The sequence below is a fragment of the Dendrobates tinctorius genome, unplaced genomic scaffold (assembly GCF_039654945.1).
Source record: "Dendrobates tinctorius isolate UK_male_01 unplaced genomic scaffold, ASM3965494v1 ptg000357l, whole genome shotgun sequence".
Classification (NCBI taxonomy): domain Eukaryota; kingdom Metazoa; phylum Chordata; class Amphibia; order Anura; family Dendrobatidae; genus Dendrobates; species Dendrobates tinctorius.
The window spans coordinates 305155-326214 of NW_027362023.1; the positions used below are offsets into that span (position 1 = coordinate 305155).

Below are 21060 nucleotides of genomic sequence, written 5' to 3' on the forward strand. Positions count from 1 at the left end.
TAATGTAGAGCGACGTCACCGGTGTAATGTAGAGCGACGTCACCGGTGTAATGTAGAGCGACGTCACCGGTGTAATGTAGAGGGACGTCACCGGTGTAATGTAGAGCGACGTCACCGGTGTAATGTAGAGCGACGTCACCGGTGTAATGTAGAGGGATGTCACCGGTGTAATGTAGAGCGACGTCACCGGTGTAATGTAGAGCGACGTCACCGGTGTAATGTAGAGCGACGTCACCTGTGTAATGTAGAGGGATGTCACCGGTGTAATGTAGAGGGATGTCACCGGTGTAATGTAGAGGGATGTCACCGGTGTAATGTAGAGGGATGTCACCGGTGTAATGTAGAGCGACGTCACCGGTGTAATGTAGATCGACGTCACCGGTGTAATGTAGAGCGACGTCACCGGTGTAATGTAGAGCGACGTCACCGGTGTAATGTAGAGCGACGTCACCGGTGTAATGTAGAGGGATGTAATATGGTGAAGTTTAATACGTTCAGCATTTTTCAGTTCTGTGTTTGCGGTCAGTGAATATTTCGGAGCGTTTCAATATGTGATAATTCCTGGTATGTCCCTATAACCAGTAACATCCCTTCATTCCCGACTTTGCACGGTAAGGTACGGTGTGGCGTCCACATTGACTTCTCCTTTCTTCCCGCAGCATCATAGTGACGACCGTCCAGTACGTGTCCCCCGCCGTGCACAAGAACTTCTGTGAAGAGGATTTTGACTTTAAGGTAAATCTCCCCCATTATAGATCCTGTGTTATTTTGGGGTAAAGACTAATTCACCTGCTGTGGGCGCTGCTCACCCCTCCGTCTGTCCTTTGCCTTCTAGGTGTGGAACTCGTACTTCAGCCTCGCCGTCCTCTTCATCAACCAGCCCAGTCTACAGCTGGAGAACTTCGCTGCGGGGAAGAGGAGAAGGATCCTGGATAAGTAAGTGCCCCCTGAGATGATACTGAGCTCGAGAAGCTTCGCGTTCGCTCGTCTTACTTATCGACTTTGTTTATTTCAACATCTCCGCTTGTTGTCAGCGATTGAGAATGTTCATTGTGTGTATAAAGGATGAAATTCTGCCCTAGTCCTGGGAGTTTGTTACAATGTGTCAGTGCAGTGCTGGATTCACAGAGGATCGTCTACGGTGATACATTGTGACGATCCCTCAGCTGTGTGAGCAGGATGTAAGCGGCGATGTTACTGACCTGCACGTCCCTCTCCACCTCCAGGTACGGCGACATGCGCGTCATGATGACATACGAGCTGTTTAACATGTGGCAGAATCTGGGTGAGTGACGTCAGGGGTCTTCTGTGCGCCCCCCTATCCTCGTCTCATCCTTCTCTGCTCACTTTCCAGGAGAGCACAAATACCACTTCATACCCGGCATGATCGGCCCCTTCCTGGGGGTGTCCCTGGTCCCGCAGCCGGAGGTCCGCAACATCATGATCCCCATATTCCACGACATGATGGACTGTGAACAGCGGCGCAACGGGAACTTCAAGCAGGTGAGAGGCGGCCGCAGAAATGGCGCGGGGAGGTCGGGCGCTCCTCGTGTGTGACCATCCTGCGTCTCCTCAGGTGGAGGCCGAGCTCATCGATAAGCTGGACTCCCTGGTGTCCGAGGGGAAAGGCGACGAGAACTACCGAGAGCTCTTCAGTCTCCTGTGAGTCCAAGCGTCCTCATCTGCGCAGCGCACAGGGTTATATGGTGGATAAAGGGTTAATCGCCTTATTAAAGGGACGGTGCCGAGAGAAAGCCCGATGGTTACAGAATAAAGCGTTCTTAGTATACTCTGTACTTCAATGTTTCACTGCTTTCTGTCCTTGCCGGGGTCCATGCGAAAGACCTCTCCCCGGTGCCGCGGAACTCTGCCCAAGGCTGCATACCTCTCCCTTTTGCTGCATACCTCTCCCTGTTGCTTTATACCTCTCCCCGTTGCCGCGGACCTCTCCCAGTTGCTGCATACCTCTCCCCGTTGCTGCATACCTCTTCCCGTTGCTGCATACCTCTCCCCGTTGCCGCATACCTCTCCCTTTTGCTGCATATCTCTTCCCGTTGCCGCATACCTCTCCCTGTTGCTTTATACCTCTCCCCGTTGCCGCATACCTCTCCCTGTTGCTGCATACCTCTCCCTGTTGCTGCATACCTCTCCCCGTTGCTGCATACCTCTCCCTGTTGCTTTATACCTCTCCCCGTTGCTACATACCTCTCCCCGTTGCTGCATACCTCTTCCTGTTGCTGCATACATCTCCCCGTTGCTGCATACCTCTCCCCGTTGCTGCATACCTCTCCCTGTTGCTTTATACCTCTCCCCGTTGCTGCATACCTCTCCCCGTTGCTGCATACCTCTTCCTGTTGCTGCATACCTCTCCCCGTTGCCGCGGACTTCTCCCCGTTGCTGCATACCTCTCCCCGTTGATGCATACCTCTCCCTGTTGACGCGGACCTCTCCCTGTTGATGCATACCTCTCCCCGTTGCCGCATACCTCTCCCTTTTGCTGCATATCTCTTCCCGTTGCTGCGGACCTCTCCCTGTTGCTTTATACCTCTCCCCGTTGCTGCATACCTCTCCCCGTTGCTGCATACCTCTCCCCGTTGCTGCATACCTCTTCCCGTTGCTGCATACCTCTCCCCGTTGCCGCGGACTTCTCCCCGTTGCTGCATACCTCTCCCCGTTGATGCATACCTCTCCCTGTTGACGCGGACCTCTCCCCGTTGATGCATACCTCTCCCCGTTGCCGCATACCTCTCCCTTTTGCTCCATATCTCTTCCCGTTGCCGCGGACCTCTCCCTGTTGCTTTATACCTCTCCCCGTTGCTGCATACCTCTTCCCGTTGCTGCATACCTCTTCCCGTTGCTGCATACCTCTCCCCGTTGCCGCGGACCTCTCCCCGTTGCTGCATACCCCTCCCTGTTGACGCGGACCTCTCCCCGTTGATGCATACCTCTCCCCGTTGACGCGGACCTCTCCCTGTTGCTGCATACCTCTCCCCTTGACGCGGACCTCTCCCCGTTGCTGCATACCTCTCCCCGTTGACGCGGACCTCTCCCCGTTGCTGCATACCTCTTCCCGTTGCTGCATACCTCTCCCCGTTGCTGCATACCTCTCCCCGTTGCCGCGGACCTCTCCCTGTTGCTGCATACCTCTCCCTGTTGCTGCATACCTCTCCCCTTTTGCTGCATACCTCTCCCTGTTGCTGCATACCTCTCCCCTTTTGCTGCATACCTCTCCCTGTTGCTGCATACCTCTCCCCTTTTGCTGCATACCTCTCCCCTTTTGCTGCATACCTCTCCCCTTTTGCTGCATACCTCTCCCCTTTTGCTGCATACCTCTCCCTGTTGCTGCATACCTCTCCCCTTTTGCTGCATACCTCTCCCCGTTGCTGCAGACCTCTCCCCGTTGATGCATACCTCTCCCCGTTGACGCGGACCTCTCCCCGTTGACGCAGACCTCTCCCCTTTTGCTGCATACCTCTCCCTTTTGCTGCATACCTCTCCCTGTTGCCACGGACCTCTGCCCCTTGTCCCTACAATGTAACAGTCTGGAGTTCCGTGGGCTTGGATACATTGTAACAAATGTTCTGCTTCTAGAATGTTCTAATTCACTCACCGCAGCAGCCATCTTGAGGTTGGTGTGTATGAAGCGCTCTTCTCTTAGTTTGTCCTACGATCTGCCCCAATCATCAGGTAGTTTGCAGATCTCAGCAGCCGGGGATCCTCTGCTGCCTGGTATCCCTTGTGAAGCTGGGATTTGTAGTTCTCCATCAGAGGGCGAGTCTTCCGCAGGGTGGGCTCTTGTATAATACTGCAGGGTGTGGTGATTTGTGGCACGTTGTGATATGTTTGTGTTTGTCCCCCTCCCGCTGCCGGAGCAGCTCTCAGCTGTTTGGTCCGTACCCCAGGTACGTGCTCCGTTCTACATCGTGCTGTTAATCTGTGATGTGCGGGAACATCCCTGTAATCCGGCACTGCCAGATTACAGAAATACAACTGTTTTCCAATTACTTGTGCGCCCCCGTTTTTCCCTGTAGCGTTTCTCCATTTTTACTTTTCTTTTCCAAAATCTGGTTTTTATTTTTGTTCTTTTCTCTTTTGCCTTCAGTTTGTTGGAGAAGATCGAGCAAGAGACGTGGAGAGAGCCGGGCGCCTCCTTTGTGACCTCCGTAACGCGCCTCATGGAAAGACTGCTGGACTACAGGTGTGGTATACGTGTGCCAGCAGAATAGTGGCCACAGCTCTGGAGGTGACTGGAGGATAAGACATCAAGTAACAGCAGAATAGTGAGTGCAGCTCTAGAGGTGACTGGAGAATAAGACTCAAGTAACAGTAGAATAGTTACCGCAGCTCTGGCGGTGACTGGAGGATAAGACATCAAGTAACTGTAGAATACTGACTGCAGCTTTGGAGGTGACTGGAGGATGAGACATCATGTGCCAGCAAAATAGTGACTGCAACTTTGGAGGATGAGACATGATGTAAGAGCAGAATAGTGAATGCAGCTCTTGAGGTGACTGGAGTATTACACCTGATGTTAGTGCAGTTTTGCCTTCTCCTGTCTCACTCTTGTGTTGCTGCAGGGACTGCATGAAAGGTGAAGAGACTGAAAACAAGAAGATCGGCTGCACAGTGAATCTGATGGTGAGTGCTGCAGTTGTTTGCTGTCTTCGATGGCAGCGTCCCCCTGGGTGGGTGTCTGCAATGGCAGCGTCCATGGGTGGATGTCTCCGATGGTAGCGTCTCTGGGTGGGTGTCTGCGATTGCAGCGTTCCTGGGTCGGTGTCTGCGATGGTAGCGTCCCTGGTTAGGTGTCTCTGATGTTAGCGTCTTTGGGTGGGTGTCTCCGATGGCAGTTTCTCTGGGTAGGTGTCTCCGATGGCAGCGTCTCTTGGTGGGTGTCTCCGATGGCAGCGTCTCTTGGTGGGTGTCTCCGATGGCAGCGTCTCTTGCTGGGTGTCTCCGATGGCAGCGTCTCTGGGTGGATGTCTTCGATGGCAGCGTCTCTTGGTGGGTGTCTCCGATGGCAGCGTCTCTGGGTGGGTGTCTGCGATGGCAGCGTCTCTTGGTGGGTGTCTCCGATGGCAGCGTCTCTGGGTAGGTCTCTGCAATGGCAGCGTCTATGGGTGGGTGTCTCCGATGGCAGCGTCCATGGGTGGGTGTCTCCGATGGTTGCGTCCCTGAGTGGGTGTCTCTGATGGTTGCGTCCCTGGGTGGGTGTCTCCGATGGCAGCGTCCCTGGATAGTTGTCTGCGATGGCAGCGTCCCTTGGTGGGTGTCTCCGATGGCAGCGTCCCTTGGTGGGTGTCTGCGATGGCAGCGTCCCTTGGTGGGTGTCTGCGATGGCAGCGTCCCTTGGTGGGTGTCTGCGATGGCAGCGTCCCTTGGTGGGTGTCTGCGATGGCAGCGTCCCTTGGTGGGTGTCTGCGATGGCAGCGTCCCTTGGTGGGTGTCTGCGATGGCAGCGTCCCTGAGTGGATGTCTGCGATGGCAGCGTCTCTGGGTGGGTGTCTCCGATGGTTGCGTCCTTGGGTGGGTGTCTCCGATGGTTGCGTCCCTGAGTGGGTGTCTCCGATGGTTGCGTCCCTGGGTGGGTGTCTCCGATGGCAGCATCCCTGGGTGGGTGTCTCCGATGGTAGCGTCTCTGGGTGGGTGTCTCCGATGGCAGCGTCTCTGGGTAGGTCTCTGCAATGGCAGCGTCCATGGGTGGGTGTCTCCGATGGTTGCCTCCCTGGGTGGGTGTCTCCGATGGTTGCGTCCCTGGGTGGGTGTCTCCGATGGCGGCGTCCCTGGGTGGTTGTCTGCGATGGCAGCGTCCCTTGGTGGGTGTCTCCGATGGCAGCGTCTCTTGGTGGGTGTCTGCGATGGCAGCGTCCCTTGGTGGGTGTCTGCGATGGCAGCGTCCCTTGGTGGGTGTCTGCGATGGCAGCGTCCCTTGGTGGGTGTCTCCGATGGCAGCGTCCCTTGGTGGGTGTCTGCAATGGAAGCGTCCCTGGGTAGGTGTCTCCGATGGTAGCGTCTCTGGGTGGGTGTCTCCGATGGCAGCGTCCCTGGGTGGTTGTCTGCGATGGCAGCGTCCCTTGGTGGGTGTCTCCGATGGCAGCGTCTCTTGGTGGGTGTCTGCGATGGCAGCGTCCCTTGGTGGGTGTCTGCGATGGCAGCGTCCCTTGGTGGGTGTCTGCGATGGCAGCGTCCCTTGGTGGGTGTCTGCGATGGCAGCGTCCCTTGGTGGGTGTCTGCGATGGCAGCGTCCCTTGGTGGGTGTCTGCGATGGCAGCGTCCCTTGGTGGGTGTCTGCAATGGAAGCGTCCCTGGGTAGGTGTCTCCGATGGTAGCGTCTCTGGGTGGGTGTCTCCGATGGCAGCGTCCCTGGGTGGGTGTCTCCGATGGCAGCGTCCCTGGGTGGATGTCTCCCGATGGCAGCGTCCCTGGGTGGATGTCTCCCGATGGCAGCGTCCCTGAGTGGATGTCTGCGATGGCAGCGTCTCTGGGTAGGTGTCTCCGATGGCAGTGTCCCTGGGTGGGTGTCTCCGATGGTTGCGTCTCTGGGTAGGTGTCTCCGATGGCAGTGTCCCTGGGTGGGTGTCTCCGATGGTTGCGTCCCTGGGTGGGTGTCTCCGATGGTTGCGTCCCTGAGTGGGTGTCTCCGATGGTTGCGTCCCTGGGTGGGTGTCTCCGATGGTTGCGTCCCTGGGTGAGTGTCTCCGATGGTTGCGTCCCTGGGTGGGTGTCTCCGATGGCAGCGTCCCTGGGTGGGTGTCTCCGATGGTAGCGTCTCTGGGTGGGTGACTCCGATGGCAGCGTCCCTGGGTGGGTGTCTCCGATGGTTGCGTCTCTGGGTGGGTGTCTCCGATGGTTGCGTCCCTGGGTGGGTGTCTCCGATGGCAGCGTCCCTGGGTGGGTGTCTCCGATGGCAGCGTCCCTGGGTGGGTGTCTCCGATGGTTGCGTCCCTGGGTGGGTGTCTCCGATGGCAGCGTCCCTGGGAGGGTGTCTCCGATGGTTGCGTCCCTGGGAGGGTGTCTCCGATGGTTGCGTCCCTGGGTGGGTGTCTCCGATGGTTGCGTCCCTGGGTGGGTGTCTCCGATGGCAGCGTCCCTGGGTGGGTGTCTCCGATGGTTGCGTCCCTGGGAGGGTGTCTCCGATGGTTGCGTCCCTGGGTGGGTGTCTCCGATGGTTGCGTCCCTGGGTGGGTGTCTCCGATGGTTGCGTCCCTGGGTGGGTGTCTCCGATGGTTGCGTCCCTGGGTGGGTGTCTCCGATGGTTGCGTCCCTGGGTGGGTGTCTCCGATGGTTGCGTCCCTGGGAGGGTGTCTCCGATGGTTGCGTCCCTGGGTGGGTGTCTCCGATGGTTGCGTCCCTGGGTGGGTGTCTCCGATGGCAGCGTCCCTGGGTGGGTGTCTCCGATGGCAGCGTCCCTGGGTGGGTGTCTCCGATGGTTGCGTCCCTGGGTGGGTGTCTCCGATGGTTGCGTCCCTGGGTGGGTGTCTCCGATGGCAGCGTCCCTGGGTGGGTGTCTCCGATGGTTGCGTCCCTGGGTGGGTGTCTCCGATGGTTGCGTCCCTGGGTGGGTGTCTCCGATGGCAGCGTCCCTGGGTGGGTGTCTCGGGTAGTGGGGGATTCAACCCTTTCTTCTTGTTTCATCCTCAGAATTTCTACAAGTCAGAGATTAATAAGGAGGAGATGTACATCCGATATATTCACAAGCTGTGCGACCTCCATCTTCAGGCCGAGAGCTACACAGGTACGGGGGGCCGCCACCTGCTGTAATCCCACCCACCACCACTGAGGTGATGCTGCCTGGGTCCCAGTACTACAGATTCTGTGTCCTTCCCCCTCCAGAAGCTGCGTTCACTCTGCTTCTGTACTGGGAGACGCTGCAGTGGGACGATCGCTCCCTACGGGAGTTCCTTCATTATCCTGCCCACAGCGAGTGGCAGCGGAAAGAGAGTTTGAGCCGCAAAATCATCCACTACTTCAACAAGGGCAAGGTAACGAGACCTGAGCATGAACCAGGGGTGAGCTGCAGGACCCTTCCCATGCTGCAGGTGGCACTGTTGCAGTTCATGTCTATGAGAGGCCGCTGGTAGACAGCGACACCTGCTGTCTGGGAAGTGAAGAGAAATACATGTAAATGTCGTCTTTTCTCTTCTGGCTGGATCCCCCAGTGCTGGGAGTTCGGGATTCCTCTGTGCAGGGAGCTGGCGGCTCAGTATGAGAAGCTGTACGATTACCAGAGCCTGAGCTGGATCCTGGTGAGTGCTGTGTGCGCTGTCTCCTGGATGACGTACATTAACTCCAGTGGTGCTGGATGGCGGCTGTGCTCCCCGATACATAGCAGCTGTTCTCATAGGTGTCGGTGCCGTCTTCTCCAGTCTCTGACCTGTGACTCTTCTTTACCCCCTTCATCTCCTGCAGAAAATGGAGGCGTCGTACTACGATCACATCATGGACCAGCAGCGGCTGGAGCCCGAGTTCTTCAGAGTGGGATTCTATGGAAAGAAGTTCCCATTTTTCTTGCGGGTAAATCCCCCCTCGTGCTGTGTATGCAGCCCCCCATCACCGTCCCCTGTATACTCCTCCAGTACAGACAGGTCCCTTGTTCTGTGTATGCAGCCCCCCTGCACCGTCCCCTGTATACCCCTCCTCCTCCATTACAGACTTGTCCCTCGTTCTGTGTATGCAGCCCCCCTGCACAGTCCCCTGTATACTCCTCCTCCAGTACAGACAGGTCCCTCGTTCTGTGTATGCAGCCCCCCTGCACCGTCCCCTGTATACTCCTCCTCCAGTACAGACAGGTCCCTCGTTCTGTGTATGCAGCCCCCCTGCACTGTCCCCTGTATACCCCTCCTCCTCCATTACAGACTCGTCCCTCGTTCTGTGTATGCAGCCCCCCTGTATACCCCTCCTCCTCCAGTACAGACAGGTCCCTCGTTCTGTGTATGCAGCCCCCCTGCACCGTCCCCTGTATACGCCTCCTCCTCCAGTACAGACAGGTCCCTCGTTCTGTGTATGCAGCCCCCCTGCACCGTCCCCTGTATACTCCTCCTCCTCCAGTACAGACAGGTCCCTCGTTCTGTGTATGCAGCCCCCCTGCACCGTCCCCTGTATACTCCTCCTCCTCCATTACAGACAGGTCCCTCTTCTGTGTATGCAGCCCCCCCCCCCCCGCACCGTCCCCTGTATACCCCTCCTCCTCCATTACAGACAGGTCCCTCGTTCTGTGTATGCAGCCCCCCTGCACCGTTCCCTGTATACCCCCTCCTCCTCCATTACAGACAGGTCCCTCTTCTGTGTATGCAGCCCCCCCCCCCCGCACCGTCCCCTGTATACCCCTCCTCCTCCATTACAGACAGGTCCCTCGTTCTGTGTATGCAGCCCCCCTGCACCGTTCCCTGTATACCCCCTCCTCCTCCAGTACAGACAGGTCCCTCATTCTGTGTATGCAGCACCCTGCACCGTCCCCTGTATACTCCTCCTCCTCCAGTACAGACAGGTCCCTCGTTCTGTGTATGCAGCCCCCCCCCGCACCGTCCCCTGTATACCCCTCCTCCTCCATTACAGACAGGTCCCTCATTTTGTGTATGCAGCCCCCCTGCACCGTCCCCTGTATACCCCCTCCTCCTCCATTACAGACAGGTCCCTCGTTCTGTGTATGCAGCCCCCCTGTACCATCCCTGTATACTCCTCCAGTACAGACAGGTCCCTCGTTTTGTGTATGCAGCCCCCCATCACCGTCCCCTGTATACCCCTCCTCCTCCAGTACAGACAGGTCCCTCGTTCTGTGTATGCAGCCCCCCTGCACCGTCCCCTGTATACTCCCTCCTCCTTTACAGACAGGTCCCTCGTTCTGTGTATGCAGCCCCCCTGCACCATCACCCTGTATACTCCTCCAGTACAGACAGGTCCCTCGTTCTGTGTATGCAGCCCAAACTGCACCGTTCCCTGTATACCCCCTCCTCCATTACAGACAGGTCCCTCGTTCTGTGTATGCAGCCCCCCTGCACCGTCCCCTGTATACCCCCTCCTCCATTACAGACAGGTCCCTCGTTCTGTGTATGCTGCCCCCCTGCACCATCACCCTGTATACTCCTCCAGTACAGACAGGTCCCTCGTTCTGTGTATGCAGCCCCCCTGCACCGTCCCCGTATACTCCTCCTCCAGTACAGACAGGTCCCTTGTTCTGTGTATGCAGCCCCCCTGCACCTTCCCCTGTATCCTCCTCCTCCTCCTCCAGTACAGACAGGTCCCTCATTCTGTGTATGCAGCCCCCCTGCACCGTCCCCTGTATCCTCCTCCTCCTCCAGTACAGACAGGTCCCTCGTTCTGTGTATGCAGCCCCCCTGCACCGTCCCCTGTATCCTCCTCCTCCTCCAGTACAGACAGGTCCCTCGTTCTTTGTATGCAGCCCCCCTGCACAGTCCCCTGTATACTCCTCCTCCAGTACAGACAGGTCCCTCGTTCTGTGTATGCAGCCCCCCTGCACAGTCCCCTGTATACTCCTCCTCCAGTACAGACAGGTCCCTCGTTCTGTGTATGCAGCCCCCCTGCACCCTCCCCTGTATATCCCCTCCTCCATTACAGACAGGTCCCTCGTTCTGTGTATGCAGCCCCCCTGCACCGTCCCCTGTATACTCCTCCTCCAGTACAGACAGGTCCCTCGTTCTGTGTATGCAGCCCCCCTGCACCGTCCCCGTATACTCCTCCTCCAGTACAGACAGGCAGACAGGTCCCTCGTTCTGTGTATGCAGCCCCCCTGCACCGTTCCCTGTATACCCCCCCGGTGATGTAGATGTCGTCCTCCTTGTCTTGCAGAATAAGGAGTTTGTGTGCCGCGGTCACGACTACGAGCGTCTGGAGGCGTTCCAGCAGCGGATGCTTGGCGAGTTCCCGCAGGCCATCGCGATGCAGCATCTCAACCATCCCGACGACACGATCCTGCAGAGCGATTCCCAGTGTATCCTGCAGGGAGGGCGGACATTCCTGGGCACTGTGCGGGCACAATACTCACCTTCTCTGCTTACAGTCAGTGAATGAAAACATTCACAGTTATTGAGTCACACCGTGGGTGGGTTTGTTACAGTGTGTCAGTGCAGGTCACAGCTGCTCAGTCACAAAGTTCGGGTATTCATTTTCAGTGCTGCTGTGATGGTTCCTCCCTTGACTGTCTCTCTAGACCTGCAGATTTATGCAGTCACCCCTCTACCCGACACCCCGAGAGTGCTGAACATGGACCAGGTTCCTGAAAGGATAAAGAGCTTCTACCGCGTAAACAACGTCCGCAGGTTTCGGTACGACCGACCGTTCCACCGCGGCGCCCGCGACAAAGACAACGAGTTTAAGGTGAGTGACGGGAGCCAACACCGGATTGATAAAGTGTAGCGCTCTCACACTGTCTCATCTGAGTCTATGGTTACAGCGCAGCGCTCTCACAGTGTCTCATCTCAGACTCTATTGACAGAATGCAGCGCTCTCACACTGTCTTATCTCAGAGTCTATGGTTAGAGCGCAGCACTCTCACACTGTCTCCTCTCTCTTTCAGAGTCTGTGGATAGAGTGCAGCGTTCTCACACTGTCTTCTCTCTCTTTCAGAGTCTATGGTTAGAGCGCAGCACTCTCACACTGTCTCCTCTCTCTTTCAGAGTCTGTGGATAGAGTGCAGCGTTCTCACACTGTCTCCTCTCTCTTTCAGAGTCTATGGATAGAGTGCAGCACTCTCACATTATCTCCTCTCTCTTTCAGAGTCTATGGATAGAGTGCAGCACTCTCACATTATTTCCTCTCTCAGAGTCTATGGATAGAGTGCAGCACTCTCACACTATCTCCTCTCTCTTTCAGAGTCTATGGATAGAGTGCAGCACTCTCACACTATCTCCTCTCTCTTTCAGAGTCTATGGATAGAGTGCAGCACTCTCACACTATCTCCTCTCTCTTTCAGAGTCTATGGATAGAGCGCAGCGCTCTCACATTATCTCCTTTCTCTTTCAGAGTCTATGGATAGAGTGCAGCACTCTCACACTATCTCCTCTCTCTTTCAGAGTCTATGGATAGAGTGCAGCACTCTCACACTATCTCCTCTCTCTTTCAGAGTCTATGGATAGAGTGCAGCACTCTCACACTATCTCCTCTCTCTTTCAGAGTCTATGGATAGAGCGCAGCGCTCTCACATTATCTCCTTTCTCTTTCAGAGTCTATGGAGAGAGTGCAGCACTCTCACACGATCTCCTCTCTCTTTCAGAGTCTATGGATAGAGTGCAGCACTCTCACACTATCTCCTCTCTCTTTCAGAGTCTATGGATAGAGCGCAGCGCTCTCACATTATCTCCTTTCTCTTTCAGAGTCTATGGAGAGAGTGCAGCACTCTCACATTATCTCCTCTCTCTTTCAGAGTCTATGGATAGAGTGCAGCACTCTCACACTATCTCCTCTCTCTTTCAGAGTCTATGGATAGAGTGCAGCACTCTCACACTATCTCCTCTCTCTTTCAGAGTCTATGGATAGAGCGCAGCGCTCTCACATTATCTCCTTTCTCTTTCAGAGTCTATGGAGAGAGTGCAGCACTCTCACACGATCTCCTCTCTCTTTCAGAAACTATGGATAGAGCGCAGCGCTCTCACACTGTCTCCTCTCTCTTTCAGAGTCTATGGATAGAGTGCAGCGCTCTCACACTATCTCCTCTCTTTTTCTCCTTCGCCTCATTGGGGGACACAGATACTGTGGGTGTATGCTTCTGCCGCTAGGAGGCTGACACTAAGTGAAAAAAGTAGGTTAGCTCCTCCTCCGCAGTATACACCCTCGCCCCAATTGCAGGTGGAAATCCATTTTTTGCTTAGTGTCCATGGAGGCACACGTCTGTTTTTTTGCTCCAGACTTTTTTCCATGAAGATGAGACAGGGGCAACGGATCCTATTGAAAGGGTCCGATTTCCCCAAACCAACAATGGGCGAGCACGTGTGAGTGTCCCTCCACGTATCCTCTCCCGCGACGTGGGACACGATGCCGGACTTAGCCCTGACCACCCCTAGGTATTGAAACCATGGGCTGTACAGAGGCACAAGACTAGTCCATGCGGCTCCACTGCTCCACCAATGCTCCGACTGCGGTGCTGCAAGGCGGCGGACGGTCCCTCTCCTCACCCCCTGAAGGGGTTAGACGGAGCTAGGGTGCCTGCACCGTCCTGTTTTTAAGGCCCCCACACATACCTGAGCTGGGAAGCTGAAGAGGATCGTCAGTGAGGACAGGGCCTGGGAGGGCTCCTGCGGCGAAGATCCGGGGCTGGAGCCCTTAGCCGGCGGATGCCACCGGCCATTCTTGGCTGGGCATGGCTGCAGAGGAGAGGCCCACGCCAGTAAGTAGCGCCAGTTTTTGTGGCGCCATAGAAGGTCTGAACACCCCCCCCCCATTCCCTCCCCCCCCGTCCGTGGGCAGGGGATAAATTGAGGCTGCGGCTTTTAGCCGGAGCTAGGCCGCGGCCGGAAGTTCCGCCTCCGGGCCGCGCTTCACTTCCGGCGGCCCACCCCCCAGGCCTGGGCGGCGGTGGATAAATTTAGTCTCCGGCTTCGGAGCGCGGCTAGGCCGCAGAGCCGGAAGTACCGCCCCTGGAGCGGTTTATATGCTGGCGGCCCGCCCCACAGCTGGTGGCGCGCGATTTTGATGTGGAGGCGTCCAGGAACGTGGGGGCACAGGACTGGGGTAGGTGCTGCCCGAGAGGCCACACTCCAGGGAAAACGAGGTGCTACCTCCTCCCCCTGTAGGGAAGGTGACCTGACGGACGGACTGACTGGTCAGGTTTCAAAGGGGTTTGCACTTGTCAGGCAGGATGTCAGTTGTGACAGAAGGGAAAACAGCTAGGATAGTGTAGGTGGCGTGCAGTACCTGGAATTGACATTAGAGGGCAGGGAGGAGTGTGAGCATAGGACTTGACATCAGCTTAGGGCTAAGAAACCGTTGGTCATGGGGGCGGAGTTACAGGGAACCGGGAAAGCTATAAATTTGACAGGAGGGTTCCAGAAGATTCCAGTCCCCAGGGGGAGCTCCAGTGACGAGGACTGCGACAGTCTGTGCTCTGTGAGGAAAACCTAACTAGGGGACTGAGGAGAAAGGAAGTCAAGGGGGGTGGTCCTGACACGAAGTGCCGCAGTACAGACGAGGCTCCGGGTGTGGGACACCGTACTTGGAACATCGTATGACCAGTAAAATTACTGTTGGTGTACAGGCCTACGGCAGCCACAGTGACGGAGCTGTCAGAGCGTCACAGAGTGAAAAGGGACGGTGTGTGTGTACCGGGGCCTGGAAACGGAGGGCCGTGAAGGAATTGCGGTGTGTTGTCAGAGCCGTCATTCGGACGGCGGTAAATAAACTTGGACCTGTTGCACCCGAAAACTGCCTCCATCTTGTGTCTGTACGTCACTGCGCGGTATACAGAGGGACCACCCCCCAGTCCGGCCCACCGACCCTACACCCCCATCCCCAGCAGCGGACAGATACAGCATGTCCGAAAAAGCAAAGACGCACACTTTTTTTACGCTGCATGCATCACTTGTCAGGCTGCGTTTCCGCGGGCACAGACCAAGCGATTATGCGAAGCTTGCGAGTCCGAACGCGCCCAGGAGCCCTCCCCTGCGACTGCGACCGAGGTCCCGAACCCCCCCAGAGTGGGCCTATCACTATCACAGTCCATGGCGTCGCTTATGAGGGCAATCAAATCCCTTCAGACCCCAGATAGGGGCAGAGACAGTGGCTCGCCAGCCTTAGAGGGAACCTCCACCTCACTAGAGCCTCCGGCCTGCAGGGGCCGCTCTCATTCCAAGCAGACCCAGGGGAAGAGAATCCACGCGGTGTCGCCCAGTCCATCCGGTGCTTTGGCATCCGTAAGTTCTGCTTCTCGCTCCCCGTCACCAGTGGTTGATAGCAAGCAGACCTCAGATTTCGACTCCGAGCCCCTTGACCTTGATGCTCCAGGGTCACGTGAGTCAGTGGACAGCCTCATAGAAGCCGTCAATCAGACCTTGGGGATTGAGGATGATCCCGCAGCGGCTACAGGGCATTAGGTGGCGTTTAAGCGACTGAAGCGGCGGCACAGAATATTTTCCTGTCACCCTGAGTTTGAGGACATAGTGCAGCGACACAGGGAACGACCAGACAGGCGTTTCTCGGGTCAAAAGGCACTCGAAGCAAGGTATCCATTTGCCCCGGACCTCCGTAAAAAATGGACGGCATCTCTGATGGTGGATCCACCGGTGTCACGCCTAGCCACTAAAACTCTGTTATCCGTACCTAGTGGTTCCTCTATTAAGGATCCCACGGATCGCCTCATAGAGAGCTTAGCTCGCTCAGTATGAGGCGTCAGGATCAGCGCTTTCTCCCTCGTTCGCAGCAACTTGGGTAGCCAAGGCCATGATCTCATGGTCAGAATCATTAATCAAGGTCGCGCAAGAGCTACGTGCAGAGATATCGGAGATCGCGAGTCAGATGGTGATGGCCGGAGACTACGTATTCAATGCATCTTTGGATGCAGCCAATTGCTTGGCACTCGCTGCCGCTAACGCAATTTCTATCAGAAGAGCTCTATGGTTAAGGACATGGCGGGCCGATTCTACTTCCAAGAAGTCCTTGACTTCCCTGCCCTATCAGTGCGGCCGTCTTTTTGGGGAGAAGTTAGATCAACTTACCTCCGACTCCACAGGAGGAAAGAGCGGTTTTCTCCCTCAACAAAAGGTCAAACCACCTTTTCGCCACCCTTTTCAGGCACGTTTTCGGGCCTTTCGCAAATCCAGGTGGACCACAGCGGCCAATCCCACCGCTTCAGGCCGCCCCAAATAGTATAGCGAGCGGCAGGTCTCATACAGAACCAACCCATTGGGGAGAATGCGTACTCAACAGCCCAGATCGAGGGGATCCAGATCCCAAAGATCGTCAGCCAAATGACTCGAGGCGTTTACCAGACGACACCAGCAAGGTGGGCGGCCGACTACTCTGGTTTCGCCACGTCTGGTTTAGTGTCGCAGGCGACGCATTGGTAAAGGAGTTGGTGGCCTCAGGTTACAAAATAGAGTTTGTCAGAAACCCTCCGAAACGTTTTTTTCTTTCTCGTCTTCCCAGGGTGGATACCCAGGCAAGAGCTCTGTTGGGAGCCATTGAATCGCTCCAGCGCAATGGGGTCATTGTTCCCGTGCCAGAGCACGAAAAGGCTCAGGGCTTCTATTCCAAACTGTTTGCGGTTCCCAAAAAGGACGGGTCTGTCAGACCTGTTTTGGACCTCAAACTTCTGAACAAATTCATCAGGATCAGACATTTCCGGATGGAGTATTTCCGTTCAGTCATATCAGCCATGGAGCAGGGAGAATACTTGGCCTCGGTTGACATCCAAGACGCCTATCTGCATATTCCCATCTTTCCTCCTCATCAAAGGTTCCTGCGTTTCGCCATCAACGGTCGGCATTTTCAGTTAGTGGCGCTACCTTTCGGGTTAGCCACGGCTCCCAGAGTGTTCACAAAGGTTATGGCAGTTGTCATCGCCATATTGCATTCTCGAGGCATAGTTGTCTTGCCTTACTTGGACGACCTATTGGTCAAGGGCCCTTCAAGACGGGCATGCGAGGAAAATGTCAACATCACACTAGAGACTCTTTCCCGCTTAGGGTGGTAAGTCAATGCGAAGAAGTCATCCCTTGTGCCAGCTCAGAGGATTTCCTTCTTAGGAATGGTCTTCGACACTTGACGAGGGTTGGTAATTCTCCCTCAGGAAAAAGCCCTAGCTGTTGTGAGCTCATTTTCTCATTCACCTTTGATGTCCGATGAACTCCCTCTGCTGGTGAAAGGAGGTGGTGAAACTGATTTGGATGGGAGAAACCTGTCATCTGAACAGGTGGATTGCGATTGGACATCCGGAATCTCTGAGTGGATATAAGGCTGCCGACGCCCTTGTAAGGTTGCTGGTGATTTCTCTCCTCTGAGCTCTGGACTCCAGTTCAGTTCCTGTCTTCTGAAAGCTAAGTTTTGCTCTGTTATTGTTGAGATTTTGTCTGATTTGCTTAGTTTTGTGTTCAACCGGCCCCGACTGGGGCTTTGCTGAATTTCCATTTTGTCCCTGATCGGTTAAATCTCTTTTGCTCTGTCTTCAGAATATATCGGAGTGCTGATATAGGGATTTTGAAGTCTAGTGACTTCAGGGCCGTTTTTCTTATCAGACGTGTTGGGACATTTTTGGTAGGGTTTTTGCGGATTGCAGCTAACATTTTTTCTGTCCTTTCCTATCTAGTTAGTTGGGCCCTATCGTTTGCTCTGCCTGTCTTTCTGTCTGTGTTTGTGTTTTCATCTGTTTTCACCGACAATACATGTTGGGGGTTGTCTATTGCTTTGGGGTCTGCTCTGGGGCAGTTTAGATTTCCCCTTTCTTTCTTTAGGCTTATGTAGTTCTCCGGCTGTGACGAGGTGTCTAGGATCACCGTAGGAACACTCCACGGCTACTGTTAGTTGTGTGAATAGGATCAGGGGTCTGCAATCCGTTAGCTACCAACCTCTCCGGTTTTCTGGACTTAGCTTGCATTTTTTTTTCCTCCTCCGGTGACTCATTCATAACAGAATCACCAGCCATACCGCAGATTCTAGGGTACACAATAGCAGGAATGAATTGTAAAAAAAAAAAAAAGTGTCAGAATTTTTTTTTTTTTTATTTATATTTTTTCCTCTGGGGCCATAGGAGGAATTTTTTCTTAATGGAGATTAAGCAATTGTCTGATCGTGTGGAGCAGCTTACTGCTGAAGTGCGGGGAATTTCCGCCTATCTTGCTCATTCACATGCTGCTGAACCAAAGATCCCTACTCCTGATGTGTTTTTTGGGGATCAGTCTAAATTTTTGAATTTTAAGAATAATTGTAAATTATTTCTTGCCTTGAAGCCTAACTCATCGGGGAGCTCTGTGCAGCAGGTTAAAATTGTCATCTCTTTGCTGCGTGGCGATCCCCAGGATTGGGCGTTTTCTTTGACACCTGAAAATCCTATTCTGACTAATGTGGATGCATTTTTTCAGGCCTTGGGGTTGTTGTATGATGAACCTAATGCTATTGATCAAGCTTAAAAAGCCCTGTTGGCAGTGAGCCAGGGTCAGGATTCCGCAGAGTTGTACTGTCAAAAATTCCGAAAGTGGGCGGTTCTTACTACCTGGAATGATGGTGCCTTGGCAGCTCTCTTTCGGAAGGGTTTGTCAGAAACTGTAAAAGATACTATGGTGGGATTTCCTGTTCCCTCTGGTCTTGACGATTCTATGTCATTAGCCATTCAGGTTGATTGGCGTTTACGTGAACGTAAAATTACACGGGAAATGCTGCCACCTGTTGAACAAGTGTCGGAACCTATGCAATGTAATAGAGTTTTTTCTAGGGCGCAACGTCAGGAGTTCAGAAGGCGTAATAAGCTGTGTTTTTTCTGTGGAGATGCCTCTCATATTATTTCTGTCTGCCCTAAACGAGAGAAACGTTTTGCACACACATTTACTGTGGGCAGTATACAACCTAAGTTTCTTCTGGCAATTACTCTGAACTGCTCCCTGTCCACATTTTCCGCTAAGGCTTTTGTGGATTCAGGAGCGGCTCTGAACCTGATGGACTTGGATTTTGCTAAACGTTGTGGGTTTCCTATGACACTTCTGCGGACGTCTATCCCTTTGAGGGGTATTGATGCTACTCCTTTGGCGAAGATATTAAACAGAGAAAAAAAGGGAGTACAAGTCCAATATCATAAAAATAAGCAAAGTTTATTAAACATGTAGTACTGACAGTTACATAAATGACAAAAGATATATAAAGGATCAGATAAGTATCTGCTGCTTGTTAGTCCTAAGAATTGACAAAATAAAGTGCTTAGTGCCTGTAACAAATATGGGCCATACTTGAGGGATATAAAGGTAAGAGAGATCCTAACAGGTGCGCATCCTGAAAAAATCACTATCCCAAGCCATAGTGCTTACCCATATTGAACTCTGCCAAGGACCACAAGCAGCGCCGCCACCAGGCCACTAGTGATTTTTTCAGGATGCGCACCTGTTAGGATCTCTCTTACCTTTATATCCCTCAAGTATGGCCCATATTTGTTACAGGCACTAAGCACTTTATTTTGTCAATTCTTAGGACTAACAAGCAGCAGATACTTATCTGATCCTTTATATATCTTTTGTCATTTATGTAACTGTCAGTACTACATGTTTAATAAACTTTGCTTATTTTTATGATATTGGACTTGTACTCCCTTTTTTTCTCTGTTTAATATGTTATGCTGGAGTGTCCATTTCCCATTGAGACGGCACTACATAGTGGGCGACTCTACTGGGATATACATTTGGTTCCGTATGGTTTTGTTTTATATCCTTTGGCGAAGAATAAGCCTCAGTTTTGGACCCAGGTGGTAATGCGGGTCGCCCCAGACCATCAAGAAAATTGCAGATTTTTGGTGTTGCATAATTTGCATGATACCATCGTTCTGGGGTTTCCCTGGTTGCAAATCCATAATCCAGTTTTGGATTGGAAATCTGTGTCTGTGGTGAGTTGGGGTTGTCGGTGTGCTCTTAGTGACGCTCCTGTTTTCTCCACCTCTCCCCAGTCGCATGATGTTCCTGACTATTTGGCTGATTTTTATGATGTATTTAGTGAGAATAAGTCTGCGTCTTTGCCTCCTCATAGGAGATATGACTGTGCAATTGAGTTGTTCCCTGGGTGTAAATTTCCCAAGGGTCGACTTTTCAATTTATCTGTACCCGAGCACGAGGCTATGCGATCTTATATTAAGGAGTCGTTGGAGAAGGGTCATATTAGACCATCCTCTTCACCCTTGGGTGCTGTTTTTTTTTTTCGTGGCCAAGAAAGATGGTTCATTAAGACCTTGTATTGACTATCGTTCCCTCAACAAAAATACTGTTAAATATCAGTACCCGTTACCCCTGATTTCTGACCTATTTTCTAGAGTTGAAGGTGCTTGCTGGTTTACCAAGCTTGGCCTCAGGGGGGCGTATAATCCTATTCGCATTAAGCATGGGGATGAATGGAAGACGGCGTTTAATACTCCGGAGGGACATTTTGAGTACCTGGTGATGCCTTTTGGGCTCATTAATGCCCCTTCTGTCTTCCAGTGCTTCATGAATGATATTTTCCGGGACTTTGTGGATACATTTTTGATCATCTATCTGGATGATATTTTGATCTTTTCCAGGGATTGGGACTCTCATGTGGAACATGTTCGGACTGTGTTCCGGATTTTGAGGGAGAATTCCCTGTATGTTAAGGGATCGAAATGCCTTTTTGGGGTACAGAGGATTTAATTTTTGGGATTTATTTTGTCTTCGTCAACTATTGAAATGGACCCGGCCAAGGTACAGGCCATTTATGATTGGGTTCAGCCCACTTCTTTGAAGGCCCTCCAGAAGTTTTTGGGTTTTGCTAATTTTTATCGTAAATTTATAGCTAATTTTTCTGGTATTGCCAAACCATTGACTGATTTGACTAAGAAGGGGGCTGATGTGCTGAATTGGTCTCCAGAGGCTGTTTCTTCCTTTCAGGAGCTGAAGCGGAGGTTCACTTCTGCTCCAGTTTTGCGGCAACCTGATGTCTCACTCCCGTTTCAGGTAGAGGTGGACGCTTCTGAGATTGGTGCAGGAGCTGTTTTGTCCCAAAAAGATCCGGTAACATCTAAAATGAATCCCTGTGCTTTCTTTTCCCAAAAGTTCTCCCCATCTGAACGCAACTATGATGTGGGGAATCGGGAACTGTTAGCCATGAAATGGGCATTTGAGGAGTGGAGACATTGGTTGGAGGGAGCTAGACATCAAGTCGTGGTCCTCACTGACCACAAGAATTTGATTTACCTTGAGTCGGCCAAACGCTTGAATCCTAGAAAGGCTAGGTGGGCCTTGTTTTTCACACGTTTTGATTTTGTGGTCTCTTTTCTTCCAGGCACTAAGAATGTCAACGCAGACGCCCTCTCTAGGAGTTTCTTTGCTGATTCTCCTATTGTGACCAAGCCTGCTACCATCTTAGGTGAGGGGGTAGTTCTTTCTGCCATCTCGCCCGATTTGAGAC

General features: G+C 53.5%; 1 protein-coding gene across 5 annotated transcripts in view; it reads left to right on the top strand.

Annotated features, from left to right (window-relative positions):
* The window catches only part of DOCK3 (dedicator of cytokinesis 3), a 301507-nt gene that overhangs the window by 170825 nt on the left and 109622 nt on the right, over positions 1 to 21060 (top strand). For 4 of the 5 annotated variants that reach the window (XM_073562529.1, XM_073562531.1, XM_073562532.1 and 1 more), the window contains 14 exons: positions 660 to 735; positions 836 to 936; positions 1227 to 1285; positions 1355 to 1503; positions 1577 to 1662; positions 3876 to 3902; positions 4103 to 4198; positions 4578 to 4638; positions 7642 to 7735; positions 7834 to 7982; positions 8160 to 8246; positions 8410 to 8514; positions 10807 to 10948; positions 11168 to 11334. In XM_073562529.1, the coding sequence (XP_073418630.1) occupies positions 660 to 735; positions 836 to 936; positions 1227 to 1285; positions 1355 to 1503; positions 1577 to 1662; positions 3876 to 3902; positions 4103 to 4198; positions 4578 to 4638; positions 7642 to 7735; positions 7834 to 7982; positions 8160 to 8246; positions 8410 to 8514; positions 10807 to 10948; positions 11168 to 11334 (1399 nt within the window). The remainder of the gene's footprint in view (positions 1 to 659; positions 736 to 835; positions 937 to 1226; positions 1286 to 1354; positions 1504 to 1576; positions 1663 to 3875; positions 3903 to 4102; positions 4199 to 4577; positions 4639 to 7641; positions 7736 to 7833; positions 7983 to 8159; positions 8247 to 8409; positions 8515 to 10806; positions 10949 to 11167; positions 11335 to 21060) is intronic. The other variant, XM_073562530.1, reaches the window with a different exon arrangement.